General features: G+C 41.6%; 1 protein-coding gene across 1 annotated transcript in view; it reads left to right on the plus strand.

Annotated features, from left to right (window-relative positions):
* LOC149833231 (uncharacterized) overlaps nt 1–13,354 on the plus strand; it is a 58,017-nt gene extending 44,663 nt beyond the window's left edge. The window contains exons 5-8 of the mRNA XM_090012755.1: nt 446–939; nt 1,794–2,055; nt 11,763–11,971; nt 13,145–13,354. Of these exons, the coding sequence (XP_089868881.1) occupies nt 446–939; nt 1,794–2,055; nt 11,763–11,971; nt 13,145–13,211 (1,032 nt within the window). The 3' untranslated portion in view covers nt 13,212–13,354. The remainder of the gene's footprint in view (nt 1–445; nt 940–1,793; nt 2,056–11,762; nt 11,972–13,144) is intronic.
* The last annotated feature ends 561 nt before the right edge of the window (nt 13,355–13,915 follow it).

The following is a 13,915-nucleotide window of genomic DNA, read 5'->3' on the forward strand; positions in this document are numbered from 1 at the left end:
TACCCAGAGTAGAATTGATTCAAGTTAATATTGATTCAGGTTAGGTAGCTGCTGATAATGAACTGCATATCTAAAATGTAAGAATGGATTGGACCTGGCAAGGAATACTTAGCTGTTGACCTTTTAGTTGATATCCTTAATCTGAATTTTTTGTTTAGTTTTTCTATCAGGGATGTAAATTCGATCTTGATAAACTAAATGCATGAGAAGGTAATACTGAAGCAATAAAGAACAAGAACTGCTTTACTCCATGAGACCCTAGTAGATCCACAAATTTAATCTTTTAGGGAGTGTTTATCTTATTTCTGTGCGGTCTATTCTGGTTCTGTGCTTTTTGACAATGTTCGATCTATTCCATGTTTATAGAATTTCTGTTGAAGATCTTATTAATTGTGATTCTTAGATCCTACATATGTGTTTGTCTGCTTGAAATCATGGACTGTAGGTGGTCTTCACTGGTGGACGTACACAACCTGGCACCATCAAGCCTGATGAAGGAGAGCGCCACACATACTCTGTTTTAGATTGTCAACCAACACGTGAATCCATCCTTCCTTCTGTTCTCTACATACAAAAGATCTTGAGAAGAAGACCGTTTCTCATAAAGGATCTTGAAAATGTTATGCGAAAATTCCTTCAGTCACTGGAACTTTTTGAAGAGAATGAGAGGAAAAAACTTGCTATTTTCACAGCCCTTACATTCTCTCAGAAGCTTTCAGGGCTTCCACCAGAGACAGTTTTTCAGCCGCTGCTCAAGGACAGCCTTGTGGCCAAGGGGCTCGTTCTTTCGTTCGTAACAGACTTTTTCAAGGAGTATTTGGTTGAGAATAGTCTTGATGATCTGATATTCCTTCTGAAGCGGGGAAAAATGGAAGACAATCTCCTGGAGTTTTTCCCCACTGCAAAACGATCTGCAGAAGGTTTCTCTGAGCACTTCAGGTGGTATTCATCTTCTGGGTTCATGGTCTTGTTTAAGCAGTGATCAAGAAACTGCCTGATATTTTATAAGATGGCAATGTTTCTTAAATGTTGTTGAAAGTTGGATTTTGTTTCTCTTTTCTAAGTGGTATGACTAGTACAAAGTATATGCCTATATTTTCCGTGAGGCATCAATGTCATTGGATCAACAAACTGGAGGGTTTGCTCAACTTCCATTGTACTTGTAAAGTGTGTGTTTGAATATGACACAAGCACATCAAATGCTGACTTCTGTCTTTGAGGAACAATCTTGTTTCATGCCTCTGTTCTTTTCGGTTGGTCTAAGATGGGAGGTAGTTGAAACTGTAAAGTTTTTTTCTCTGAGTGTTTTTTATCTTTAGTATATTATAGTAGTTGTTTTGTTTGTGTAACAATTAAATTTTGACAAAATACATTGTGATGGCTTAAAGCCTCTCTCTCTCTTATATATATATGCGGAAAGGATTAACATCAAACAGGATTTGTGTGGTTGAACGCTTGGTGCGTGTTAAGCAGGCCTGGACTCACTGTCCGTGGAAAGACTGATTCATTCAGATTGACATGAGTGTATCAAGAAACACTCTTTAGTGGTGGTCACTGACTGCCTCCAAAGACTGTTTTTTGCACAATTTTTTTGGGCTGCTGATCATGCTTGTGATCAGCGGTGCAAACAGCATCCGACCTGCGTCGAATGAGATGGGTGTTCGATGATACACCCATCTCTCTCTATATATACACACACACAAAAATAGATAGATAGATATGAGTGAAATTGTATGTGGATTACACTCATTGTCATTAGTAAATCTTACTGTTGGGTGCTTATTTTTTTGCAGGAAGGAAGGGCTCATACCTCTAGTTGAATACAACGAGAAAAAGATATTTGAGGTCAAACTGAAGGAGATGAAATCTGCTCTTATTGCACAGATTTCAGAGGAGTCTGACATATCTGACGTTATAGAAACAGTGAAGCAGCGTGTGAAGGATGCTAAATTACCAGATATTGATGTTGTCCGGATCTTGTGGGATGTCATTATGGAGGCAGTCCAATGGTCTGGTAAAAATCAGCAGCAGAACACAAATGCGGCACTTCGCCAGGTTATTTCCTCTCTCTATCTGTGTGTGTGTGTGCACACACATGCTGAACCAGAAAAGTGGTGCTGTTATTGCAAAAATGTTGCATCTTATGAGTCCGGATCTTGTGGGTGTTGGTTTGCATGTGTAGTATTTTGTAACGTTTTGAGGGTAAATATGTTGAAATATATGTCACCTGGGTACGGGTACAGAGGGCAATCTAAATATAATAGATATCACATAAATACAAAATAAACTGAATATAATCTAAATATATATGCTATATCTAAAATATATATTATATACTGAAAATATAAAGTTATAAACTGAAAATATAATTATAAATTATAAATTGAATACAAACTTGTATGTACAGAGGGTAAAATGGCATGTTCAGGTGTCAATGTGTGTTGACACGAGGACACACCTGTCGACACGGGTACGGAGGGCAAAATGGAGTGTCCGTGTGACATAGGTTGAAATGTAAAAGCTTAACCCAAGTTGGGTTGATAGATGTCTTGAGTTCATCTGATGGAAGTTGGTTTTGATTAACGAAGAGAAAATCAGGTGCATTTTTAGCATGATGAAAAAGTTGGTGTGTTTTGGACATAGTCACAGATATCAGCGTTATTTTGAAAATATCGCGATATTATTGCTGTAAATTCAGCAAACGATAATGTAGATAAAATATTAAGATATTTTGAAAATATCGCCAAATTGATAATATTGCGATAATATCGTGAGAATATTGCGACATTCTCATGATATTATCAATTAGTTGTACTGTTTTAATTTGTTTTTTACATTTTAAATGTTTTCTTTTTTCTTTTAGATTTTTTTTACTTATTTCTTTTATTATTTATGTATTTTTTGTCTAAACATGTTATTTTCTTACTTATTTTTGTTATTTTTTATATTTTTAACCCCAATCTTTTCCCAAGATTTATCACCAAACCTATAATATCGCCAGAAATAGCCTCTCCGAGAGATAGCCAATACCGACATTTGTGACTATGGTTTTGAATATTGTCAATAGGTTGGATGCTTTAAAAAAAAACTTTCATAAACATAAATAAAAAATAGGGAATCATGAATATAGATAATAAAAGATGCAGGAAACACTGACACATGCACACAAGCAAGGGAATCATGAATATAGGTAATAAAAGATGCAGGAAACACCAACACATGCACACAAGCATATGTGCTACGACATTCAATCCTGACAATATGCATAATCTTAAAAATGGCAAATGTGTTACCTACAGAAAGGACCTGAAAATCTAATATGCAGCAGATGTATTCAAGTAATGGATTTTTTCCATTAAAAATTTAATTTGCAGGCACTTATAGGGAAAGTATTCTTTTTCAACGAAGATTCATTGAGCCTTTGCAAATTCCATGGATAGAATGAAAACTATGGTTTGGAATAGACAAGGGCACCTTTTTTAACATAAACCAATATTCTTTTTCACATATGCAAATTGTAAATATTTGAAGATCTGCCGAGCTCTTGAAAAATGGAAAAAATTTGATGAAATGATTTTTGTATTGAATCATGTAGTGAACGACTCTATGTGTCTTGTGGGTCTTATACTATTTATGTGCAATAATATAATGTATGAAAGCTATCAACTCTCTATTTTCCTCTTTTCATTGGAAAGCGTGTGGACCCCACTGTGGGTTCTCACATGGTGTTTGTTTCACCCTCGGTGGGAATGAGGTTCATTTTGATATGAAAATGGGCTTCTTCCCCTCATTTTGGGCTGAAACAAAGGCCCCCCTTAGTGTTGAATCAGTCTGGGTACCATGTCATCCATGCGGGAATCTCCATATCCTTCTTACATTACATAGTTGCCCCTCTGTCTCAGTTCTGGAAGAGAATTAGTCAGATTTGTCTTTTTTCTGGTCTGTCAGTTTCGATTTGTTTTGTTCAAGGTGTGAAATTCGTGGTTCAATTAAACAGGTTTGCTAGAACCAATGCAAGGTAATCTGACTTTGCTCTTATTATTTAGAGGCTGTATGTAACGACCCCAACTCATATCTCTTGAAAATGCGGATTTTTTATTTAAATAATGTGAAAAACTTTCCAGAGACCCGGGGTCCTCACAATTCCAATTCCAACTGGATAGCCAAACACCACAAAGGAACTTACAGTCATCATCCATAAGAACCAAAACAACCTCTTTATTTATGAATCAAAAATCAATTTCAGAGACAGTGTTTTACTCAACAAAAAATAACGTAATAACTCACTGAAACAAGGAACTGAAAAGAACAGTAGAACTAAAAGACAAAAAGAAAGAGTCACTCTGTCCACTAGTGAAGCTGTCAAGAACCAAGTGTGACTCTCGTGCCCTCCCAGTAGTTGTCAACTTCACTGCTCACCTGACTTTGTGAAAAACCAATAAAGTAGGGTGTTAGAACCGAAATCCTGAGCACAATTACTTTTAGTGAAATAGATGAGAAAAAAAATATAGATAAGTTTTCATGCAATAATCTGAGGGAAATGAAACCAGACATCATATAGCATTTAAGAAATTTTTCATGCAACAGTTATAAGTGCTAAACATGCATCAACATTTAAGCAAGAGCAAGGAGCAAAACTTCAACATACAATAAGAAGTAAACATTAGACACTTATCATTATGTAATGATTGAGAGAATAATTAAAATATGCATGATCTAATGCATATCAGGAACATGCCTGATCTCTGTGAAATGCATGAATCCTTTTGATATCTTTCATTTAAGTTCTTCATTTTTTCATATGCATGCCCTATTAAATGCATACAACTTTAAGTTTCTCTTTTTAATTTTCGTTGTCCATGGATACACCAAACATGTACAATTCCCGAGGTCAAGTTAGGTTCCCAGGGTAGCTTAACACACAATTTGTATTTTATTACTGAGCTTCAAACTTAGCCCTCGACCGAGTTACCTTCGGAACATTAGACCTCTACATCTAATGTCGGGGACACAAGGGACACCCTATGCCCACAAGTGTCACTTTCTTGGTACAAAAAACAACAGTTGTGTCAAAACACACCATCCCCAGGTAAAGTGGCGGACTCTCCCTAAAACCGTAGCCAGGAGAAGGAACCTCACTATCGGGTTAAGGGAACAAAATAAAGCTCACAGAGTTTTTGTATTCTCACAGTATCCCCAAGACCGAATCTTTAAGATCCTCATTCTCCAAATGGGAGATCCCAGAACGTATATTACACTGTTCTTTATTACTATATTTTATTAAAAGACAATTCTTTAAGTTTTGCAATACCATATGCAAAAGTAAAGGTAAAAACTCACATTTATCCCTGCAAGGACCCTTATGAGACTCTAGCCCGTGAGGACAACAAGAACAGTGTAGTAGTGTGCAGTACCAACCTGTGTGGTTTGGGTGATGCAATTAAACATATATGAAAAACAACCTAGCTCACGGCTCTCCAGGCCGGCGATGGTTCATTTAGGCCATCAATGTATCACATATCAAAATCAGAGTAATGTTTCGTTTATAACATCAATCTAATGTGCCAAATGCATGTGCATCCATGCAAAACAAAACCAATCATAAGCATATCACTACATGTTCCCATCATGTGCACACATACTTGTCAATGCATGTTTTCATTGAAAGAAACATCAAATGCACATTTTCTTTCAAGTGTGTGTAACTATCAATGCACTGGTTCGGTTTGGAAATGCCATATGCCCGTCAACACAAGTTTCTATTACACTCCACCTGACTGTCAATGCAAATTTTTATTAAATGCATGCCTAACTTTTGCATAATTTGGTCAAGTACAGACAACATGTAAATACCGATTCTTGACACATATATTTATATATATTTATAAATGTATTTAAAGAACAAAGGTCTTTCTTCAGAAAGAGGCTCACACCCAGCCGACCCAGTCGGCTTGGGTCCCAACCAAGCCCAGCCGACTCCAGTCAGCTGGGTCGGTGATGCAGGGCAGGACCCGATTGGGCCCAGCGTGCCACTCGATCCACCACACAGGGCAGATGAAAGACCCCGTGGAGATGACTCACCTGCAGGGACAGAGCCACGACGCAGGGAGGTACCCCTGCGCACCTACGTCAGGCGTGGCGGAGCTCGCACGCCCCAGAACCAGCTGCAAAGGGAGACTGAACCGGATCGTGGGTCGGATCCAAACCTGGATCCACGACCCGGTCCAGTAAACAGTCTTTAAGAGGTTGTCTAGGGTTGCGTGAAGGGCATTGAAGATTAAAAGAAGCCCAGCCGACTTTTCTTTTTGCTGCAGTTTTCCCTTCTTTTACTTATTTCCTGTTTTCCCTTGCATTCTTCCCTGTTTATTGCATTTCTTTTATTGTTTATTGAGACATTTCTGAGTTTAATAAAGAAGTTCAGTCCCACCGATTCATGGTGGGCCATTATTTTCTCTCCTCCTTCAACGTGAGCTGCATCAAAGTGGTATCAGAACAGCGGGCGTTCCAACTTCATCAGCGGTATGGCTCTTGAGGAGGGAACCGATCCGGTACAAGGCGAAGCGCGTGAGGAGGCGAGCAGCGAAGACCCGATGCTGCGTGTCATGGAGGTGTTGACAAAAATACAAGAAAATGTGGTGCGTATCAGTCGGGACGTGGCAACCATATCCCGACGACTTGATGGGATCGAAGGCCGAGTCGCTGCCCTTGAGTCGCCGGTGGATTCCACTGCGACCTCAAGGCAAAGACTGGAGGGTGCACTGAAGGTCGTAGCAGACGCGGCAGCAGTTCAGCCGACGTCCTGTCAACCAGACTGTGTTGCTGCCCCACGACCAGCAGATCCTTCTCCATTCCCAGGTTCGACAGCCACGGCGTCACACGCAGCAGGTACCCCCCATCCGAACCAAGAAGGTAGGGCAGGGCAACCCCATGTCGATGGTGCAGTATTGCCCTGGCCTCGAGTCATGGGGGCTATGCCACCGGCCGGGCTGGGCCTGCAGGAACCCAGCGACACGCCGGGTCCTGCCGCAAACTTTGGTCCGAGTGCAACCCAGACCAGGGCTCGGTTTCCTGTGGGTCTGCCGCAGGTAGGGTTGGGTCCGCAAGGACCCAGCAGTACGCAGGACCCCGCTGCGAGCCCCAACGCAGCAAACCGACCCCGGAAAGAGTTGTTTTTCCCTCCTGGTCCCGCGCGCAGAAGCATTGCGATGACCAACCAGCGGGTGGAACCTGGCGAACCCGTGTGGATGGGTCCGAACCCGAAAGGGTCCGGGCCGGAACAGTTTTCAGCAGGACCCAGGCCTGGATTTCGGGGACCATCCGTTGGGTCCCTGGGAGCGGGTTGGAGGCATTATCTCATTTACAAGGAATTTGTCTTGTACACGGATCATGAGGCATTGAAGTACCTGAATAGTCAGAAAAAGTTGAGTGTCCGTCATGCCAAGTGGGTCAGCTTCTTGCAAGAGTACACCTTTTCGCTTCGGCATCAATCGGGTACCCTGAACAAGGTGGCTGACGCTCTTAGTAGGAAGAACAACTTGTTGATGACTATGTCGGTGCAGGTCATAGGTTTTGAACAATGCAAAGAGTTATACTATACGGACCCTGATTTTCACAAAGTCTGAGAAGGATGCACCTCTTCCGCTCGTAACCTTGACCCCCGTTTTTGTATTCATAATGGTTACCTCTTCCGTGGCAACCAATTATGTGTACCCAATTTCTCCCTCAGGCTTCAGTTGATTTCTGAATTACATGAAGGTGGGTTAGCAGGGCATTTCGGGCATGATAAGACGTTCGCTCTCTTAGATGAACGATACTTTTGGCCCAAAATGCGCAAAGATGTTGCCAAGTTTATCCAAGGCTGTCATGTGTGTCAAGTGTCCAAGGGTCATCGTCAGAATAGTGGTCTGTACACCCCGTTACCCATTCCTGAGCGACCGTGGGAGCATGTGTCCATGGATTTTATTGTGGGCCTTCCCCGTACACCACGTTGTTTTGATTCAATTTTAGTCGTTGTTGACCGGTTCTCCAAAATGGCTATCTTTATCCCGTGCAAGCGTACCACCGATGCCTCTTTAGTCGCTTCATATTATTTCAAAGATGTTGCCCGTTTCCACGGTCTACCTCACACAATCACTTCCGATCGCGATACGCGTTTTATGAGCCATTTTTGGAAGTCGCTGTGGGCCCTGTTGAAAACTAAGCTCTAGTTCAGTAGCGTGTATCACCCCCAGACTGATGGCCAAACCGAAGTCGTGAACCGCACCTTAGGAAATTTATTACAGAGCTTAGTGGGTGAAAATGTCAAAACTTGGGATCTCGTTCTGCCTCAAGCCGAGTTCGCCTATACAACTCCATTAACCGATCCACTGGTAAATCCCCGTTCCAAGTAGTGTATGGTCGGTCTCCCACCCATGTCGTTGACCTCGCCCCTGTGTCAGATCTCTCAGCTCCAGCTCCGGATGCCTTTGATGCCGTTGAATATATGCGTGACATTCACAGACAAGTCCGGACCAAACTTGTTGAAAGCTATGAGACCTACAAAGCTTTCGTAGATGAGGGTCGTCGTGATGTCCATTTCGAGGTCGATCAACTTGTCTGGGTGTACCTGCGTCCAGAGCGTTTTCCTGTCGGTACCTATAGCAAATTAAGTCCTAAGAAGTATGGCCCCTTTAGGATCCTCCAGCGGTTAGGTTCAAATGCTTACCTCCTTGAGCTGCCCGATGATTGGCATATTTCCCCTATTTTTAACGTGGCTGATCTATATGCTTACCGTGGCAACAACAAGTCGACAGAGCCGACTTCTTCCCAACCAGGGGAGAATGATGCAGGGCAGGACCCGATTGGGCCCAGCGTGCCACTCGATCCACCACACAGGGCAGATGAAAGACCCCGTGGAGATGACTCACCTGCAGGGACGGAGCCACGACGTAGGGAGGTACCCCTGCGCACCTACGTCAGGCGTGGCGGAGCTCGCACGCCCCAGAACCAGCTGCAAAGGGAGACTGAACCGGATCGTGGGTCGGATCCAAACCTGGATCCACGACCCGGTCCAGTAAACAGTCTTTAAGAGGCTGTCTAGGGTTGCGTGAAGGGCATTGAAGATTAAAAGAAGCCCAGCCGACTTTTCTTTTTGCTGCAGTTTTCCCTTCTTTTACTTATTTCCTGTTTTCCCTTGCATTCTTCCCTGTTTATTGCATTTCTTTTATTGTTTATTGAGACATTTCTGAGTTTAATAAAGAAGTTCAGTCCCACCGATTCACGGTGGGCCATTATTTTCTCTCCTCCTTCAACGTGAGCTGCATCAGTCGGGTCTGGCAAACAGGCTGGATAATTGAGCCAACCCAGCCGACTCCGTCTGTTGGGGCCTGACAGCACCTGCACTGGCCCAGCCCGGGCCTGTGCATGCTGTCAAGGCTGGACAGGTACCCACCCATTAATGTATAGGTGTATTTTTAAAGAAACAAATACACGATCATATATCTGATAGGATGCATGATTATTGAGCAAGTATGCAGTTAAACATTCAACAATTAAGAAACAGTTACACACTGGAGAAAATTTTACATATATAAGTTAAGAGAACCTGTGAAAGAATTTTGAATCAACATATATGCATACCATGTATAAGTGAAAAAAATGTACTTATATTATTCTTTTTTTTTTCCCTTTTTGTTCTATTCCATTCCATACCCAGCCGACCCATGTCGGCTGGGTCTGGCAGCGATTGCACAGGTCTAATCCCAACCATGGTGTCCCTTCTGAATGTGTAAAAACAATCTTGTTTATGATCAGAATTGCCGATCCACCCGAATCAAGCTTCACTCAGCGTGAAACGTTATTCAGGAGAGACACAGATTATAATGTATCAGCCCAGCGTGATTTCAGGCCAAGAAAACAAAAAGAAACACGCAGCCCCTCCTGACAGAGATTAAATCCTAAACAGAAAACAATTTGGACTGTGTCATGGTAGTCCGACTTAGGTACATGTTCAACCACCAATCGATGGAACCAGAATCAGCGTGAACCCCCTTTCAGTAAAGAAAACCACTAAAGATTGACGCCCCTGACGTGGATCTAATCCAAGAACACGATTCCAATCCAAGAACACAATTCCAAGAATACGCTGCCCAAATTGAAACAATGAAATCAATTTAAACAAAAACTATGATCTCAACAAAGAGGAAATCAGTTCCTTTTGATTCATTAGTATACACAGATTTTTTTTCTTAAAAAGAAAGAAGAAAGTAGACGAAAGAGCAAGCTATTGGGCCATGGAGAGCGATCCATGGTTCGCCCTTCATGTTTCTTAGGAAAGACAGCCATATAGAGTTTTTCCCCATGGATTCTCATTTCAAAACACTACACAGAATCGAACCGATATTCGATCCCTCACCGAAATTCAAAAGAAGAACCGTACCTCTTCTGATGCTTGGGGCTGCTACCGTGAGGAGTTGATATCGCCACCTCCGGTGACCCTGCTGTCGAACAAGGGGTCGCGTCCCCAGCGCCCCCTTCACGTCGCGCGTGAGAGAAAAAGAGATAGGGAATGATTTGGGGAAACAGAGAGGGAACGGGAGAATGAGGGATGAGAGATGAGGGGAAGAGAGCACGAGAGTGAGGGAGAAAAAGGGTTCGGGGTCCCCCTTTTAGAAGGAAGGTGGCCTCCCGAGAAAAGAGGAGGTTGTTACCCTCATTCCGGTGGCTGTGCTCCTGCCCACCCTCTCCCATGCGATTTCAGTTAGGGTTCTCTCTCTGAACCCTAACTTCTTGTTTCAGATTTATCGGGCAACCCATATCGGGTTGCCTTTTTACCTCTTTTTTTTTTTGCAGTGTGCGGGCCAAGTCCGGGTCTGAGACTCGGGATCCAAGTCCGGCCGCGGTTTTGGACTCGCACCACCCACGCCGTATGGATCCACAGATTGGATCCGTATGGATCCAATCGTGGATCCCCTGATCTACTTGTGTAAAGCATATATATATATATATATATTTCATCATTTTATATATATATTTATACACGGTATTATACATATATACTTAAAGATCCTATCTGGGTCTTGGATCCGGAATGTAGATCCCAAGCCCATTTACGTATTATAAAATTTCTCAATTAACTAAGGTAAAAAAATAAGGTTATTACACTGTAGGTATGAATTTTGATTTTGGGACATGGCTTATCTTTTAGCCACTCAGTTTAGAAACCAGTGACACTTCAAAAATGGCTTTAGGTGTTTTAAGGCCAGACCTGCCCTTGTTGCCGTGCGTGTGCGTGCATGTTTCATCCTTGTGAAGTCTGAAGCAAAAATAAAGGTCTTCTGTGTTACCTAAGATTGATGGATATCCAATTTTTTAAGTCCTTCCTGGTTGCTGCTGGTAGCCTCAAAGTGTTGTCTACACTCAGAGAATTATTTGACCTGCTTTTAGTACTTCAACAGATGATGATTGATCGTTGCTCTTTTTTATGGTCTTGAAATATTTGAATTGGCCTTTGATGGACAGTTGCAGCAATATTTTTGATGGTATGTTCCAGGAACCCATCACTGAGCTGAAGTAAATAAGTCTCACTGTATCCCATGTTTGAACTTCAGATTAGATCACCGTACCTGATCATTTTAGTTGTGATGAACATTTTTTTATTTTTGAATTTAAGACTAGAATTTGGATATTTCATGAGGCCTGCATTTTTACACCCCTCTCTCTCTCTCTCATGTACGCATGCTGATCCAAGGATGTAGTCTTATTGTATGTGCCCTATTTAACAGGTGAAGACATGGGCGAAACTTCTTAGCACATTTTGTGTCAATGCGAAGCTAGAGCTTGAGCTCATGTACAAAGTTCAGATTCAATGCTACGAGGATGCCAAGCTTATGAAGCTCTTTCCTGAAATTATAAGGTCTCTTTATGATCAGGATGTACTTGCAGAAGACACCATTCTCATGTGGTTTCGTAGAGGTAGCAACCCAAAGGGCAGGTATGGAAGTCAGCTATTTGCACCTCATTTTTTGTTATTAAACATACGTCCTGAAGGCAAGGCATAGTGCATATTGCCGGTAAGTGTGCATGCATACTTTCATGGGTGTGCTTGCTTCAAAGAATAAAAAGTAAAGTGATTTCTTGTTATTGGTTTCCCAAACGAGGAAAAAACAAAGAGGAGAATGATCAGTTTCTTCAGCCTCTTATGCTGGTGTACCTTCATCTATTTGCATTCTGAGAAGTAAATCAGTATTTTGTCACCATGAACTACAATGTTTTTAACGCAGCTTACAAATAGTGCCTAGTTTTCCCTTACTATTTACACTAGTGGCTAGACTTGTAAAGGTAATTTCTGAAAATTTTCCATCAAGAATGCATTAGAACCATGTTAAAATCTTTAAAGTCTTTTTTTTTAATTTTAAGAGTTTCTCGACTTCCATAATTTCTCCATGTCTCTGGTTTTATCTGCCTGTTACATTGCCAGTGCATATTTGTTTGTAATTGTCTTATTTGGCATTCCCATCACATTACCCATAATGGTATTTGGTAGCTAGACCGTAAATCATAGCCCCTAAAGGCTCCACACACCTGGCTAGGTGGGTTGGCTTAAGGCTTTCAAGTTGAAGGTCAAGAGTTCGATACATGGGGTGCACATCCTTTGCCGCAAGGCCCAAGTCAAATGGGAAGCTATTTTTGGCGGGCAGGGAAGGGGGGGGGGGGAGAGTATTCATGGAGTTTTACAGTGTGGACACCGACTTAAGTCCATGTTCAATGTGACACCTCTTGGCCTGTAAATGGGACATCCAAACTGCACACTAAAAAAGAAAAAGAAAAAACTGAACCTATCGTATTGATCTGTTAGTATTTTTTTTGAAAGGCAGGCTGGGGTTAGGCAGACCCCCACCAGTTATTATTTAATAGTATCACTGGGGCTTTAAACCTGCAACGTCCCACCACAGGGAGATGTGCACTGACAGCTCCTACCAACCACCTGGAGCCCCCATTGGTTGTGTGTTAGTATTTTTCATTGGCTGCTAACTGTTTAAAATGATCTGCTGCTCTTTTGTAAATGATTCTCTTATCAGATCTTTATCGCATGAATTATTGCACCAACTTGCCTGTCTAAATGCTGATTTTGATTGCTCTGTCGTTCCAATGTCTTTTGAAACAGGCAAACATTTGTGAAAGCTCTGGAGCCTTTTGTGAACTGGCTGGAGGAGGCTGAAGAAGAAGAATAAAATGGTTTTATGTTTAGTAGTTATCGGATTGTATGCTAACCATTAATCTGCTCATTCATTATGGGCAGCTATCTTACGTTTATCTCAAGTTATGTGTGTGACTCGCAGTGACACGAGCATATAAATATAATCTATTTCTTTCATACTTGTACAGTATCTTTGCATTATCTTATATGCTTCTGCTTAGCTTCCGTTTTTGTCATTGGGTACCATGAAGCTGGTTGAATGCGAGGACTCTTAGGAAGGTTGACACGTTTGGCTTTTCTTGAGTAAATCCCATGATCATCTGTTGGTTCTTCCTCTTCAAAATCCAAATTGGCAGTTTGTATAACCGTCAAGGAATTTTTTTTCCTAATTTCTTCAATTTTGATTGATCGATTCTTAAGTGTTGTCATTCAGATCAGCTCGAACCATATCAAATAGAAATTATGCTTGTCTGAGTTTCTTTTTGTCTCTCCCAATAGCAAATTGTTTGAAGCAAGTTCTTGATTCCTTAGCTTCTTCTGTAAATTCACCAATGGAGATGAGTAGGCCTTTTTTCTCGAGTTTTCAGTGATCTAGCTAAGTAGAATCCTGCAGTAAAATATTTTTGTTATAAGCAGGTTTTGCTTATCATGGCTCTTTTGTTTTTTGGGAATGATAAGGTAAGATGGAGTAAACAGTGGAGTTGTGGAAGCTTAATGCCGTGTCTACTTTAACCTTAC

Source organism: Nuphar pumila, chromosome 7 (genome assembly GCF_984573655.1).
Source record: "Nuphar pumila chromosome 7, dmNupPumi1.hap1.1, whole genome shotgun sequence".
NCBI lineage: Eukaryota > Viridiplantae > Streptophyta > Magnoliopsida > Nymphaeales > Nymphaeaceae > Nuphar > Nuphar pumila.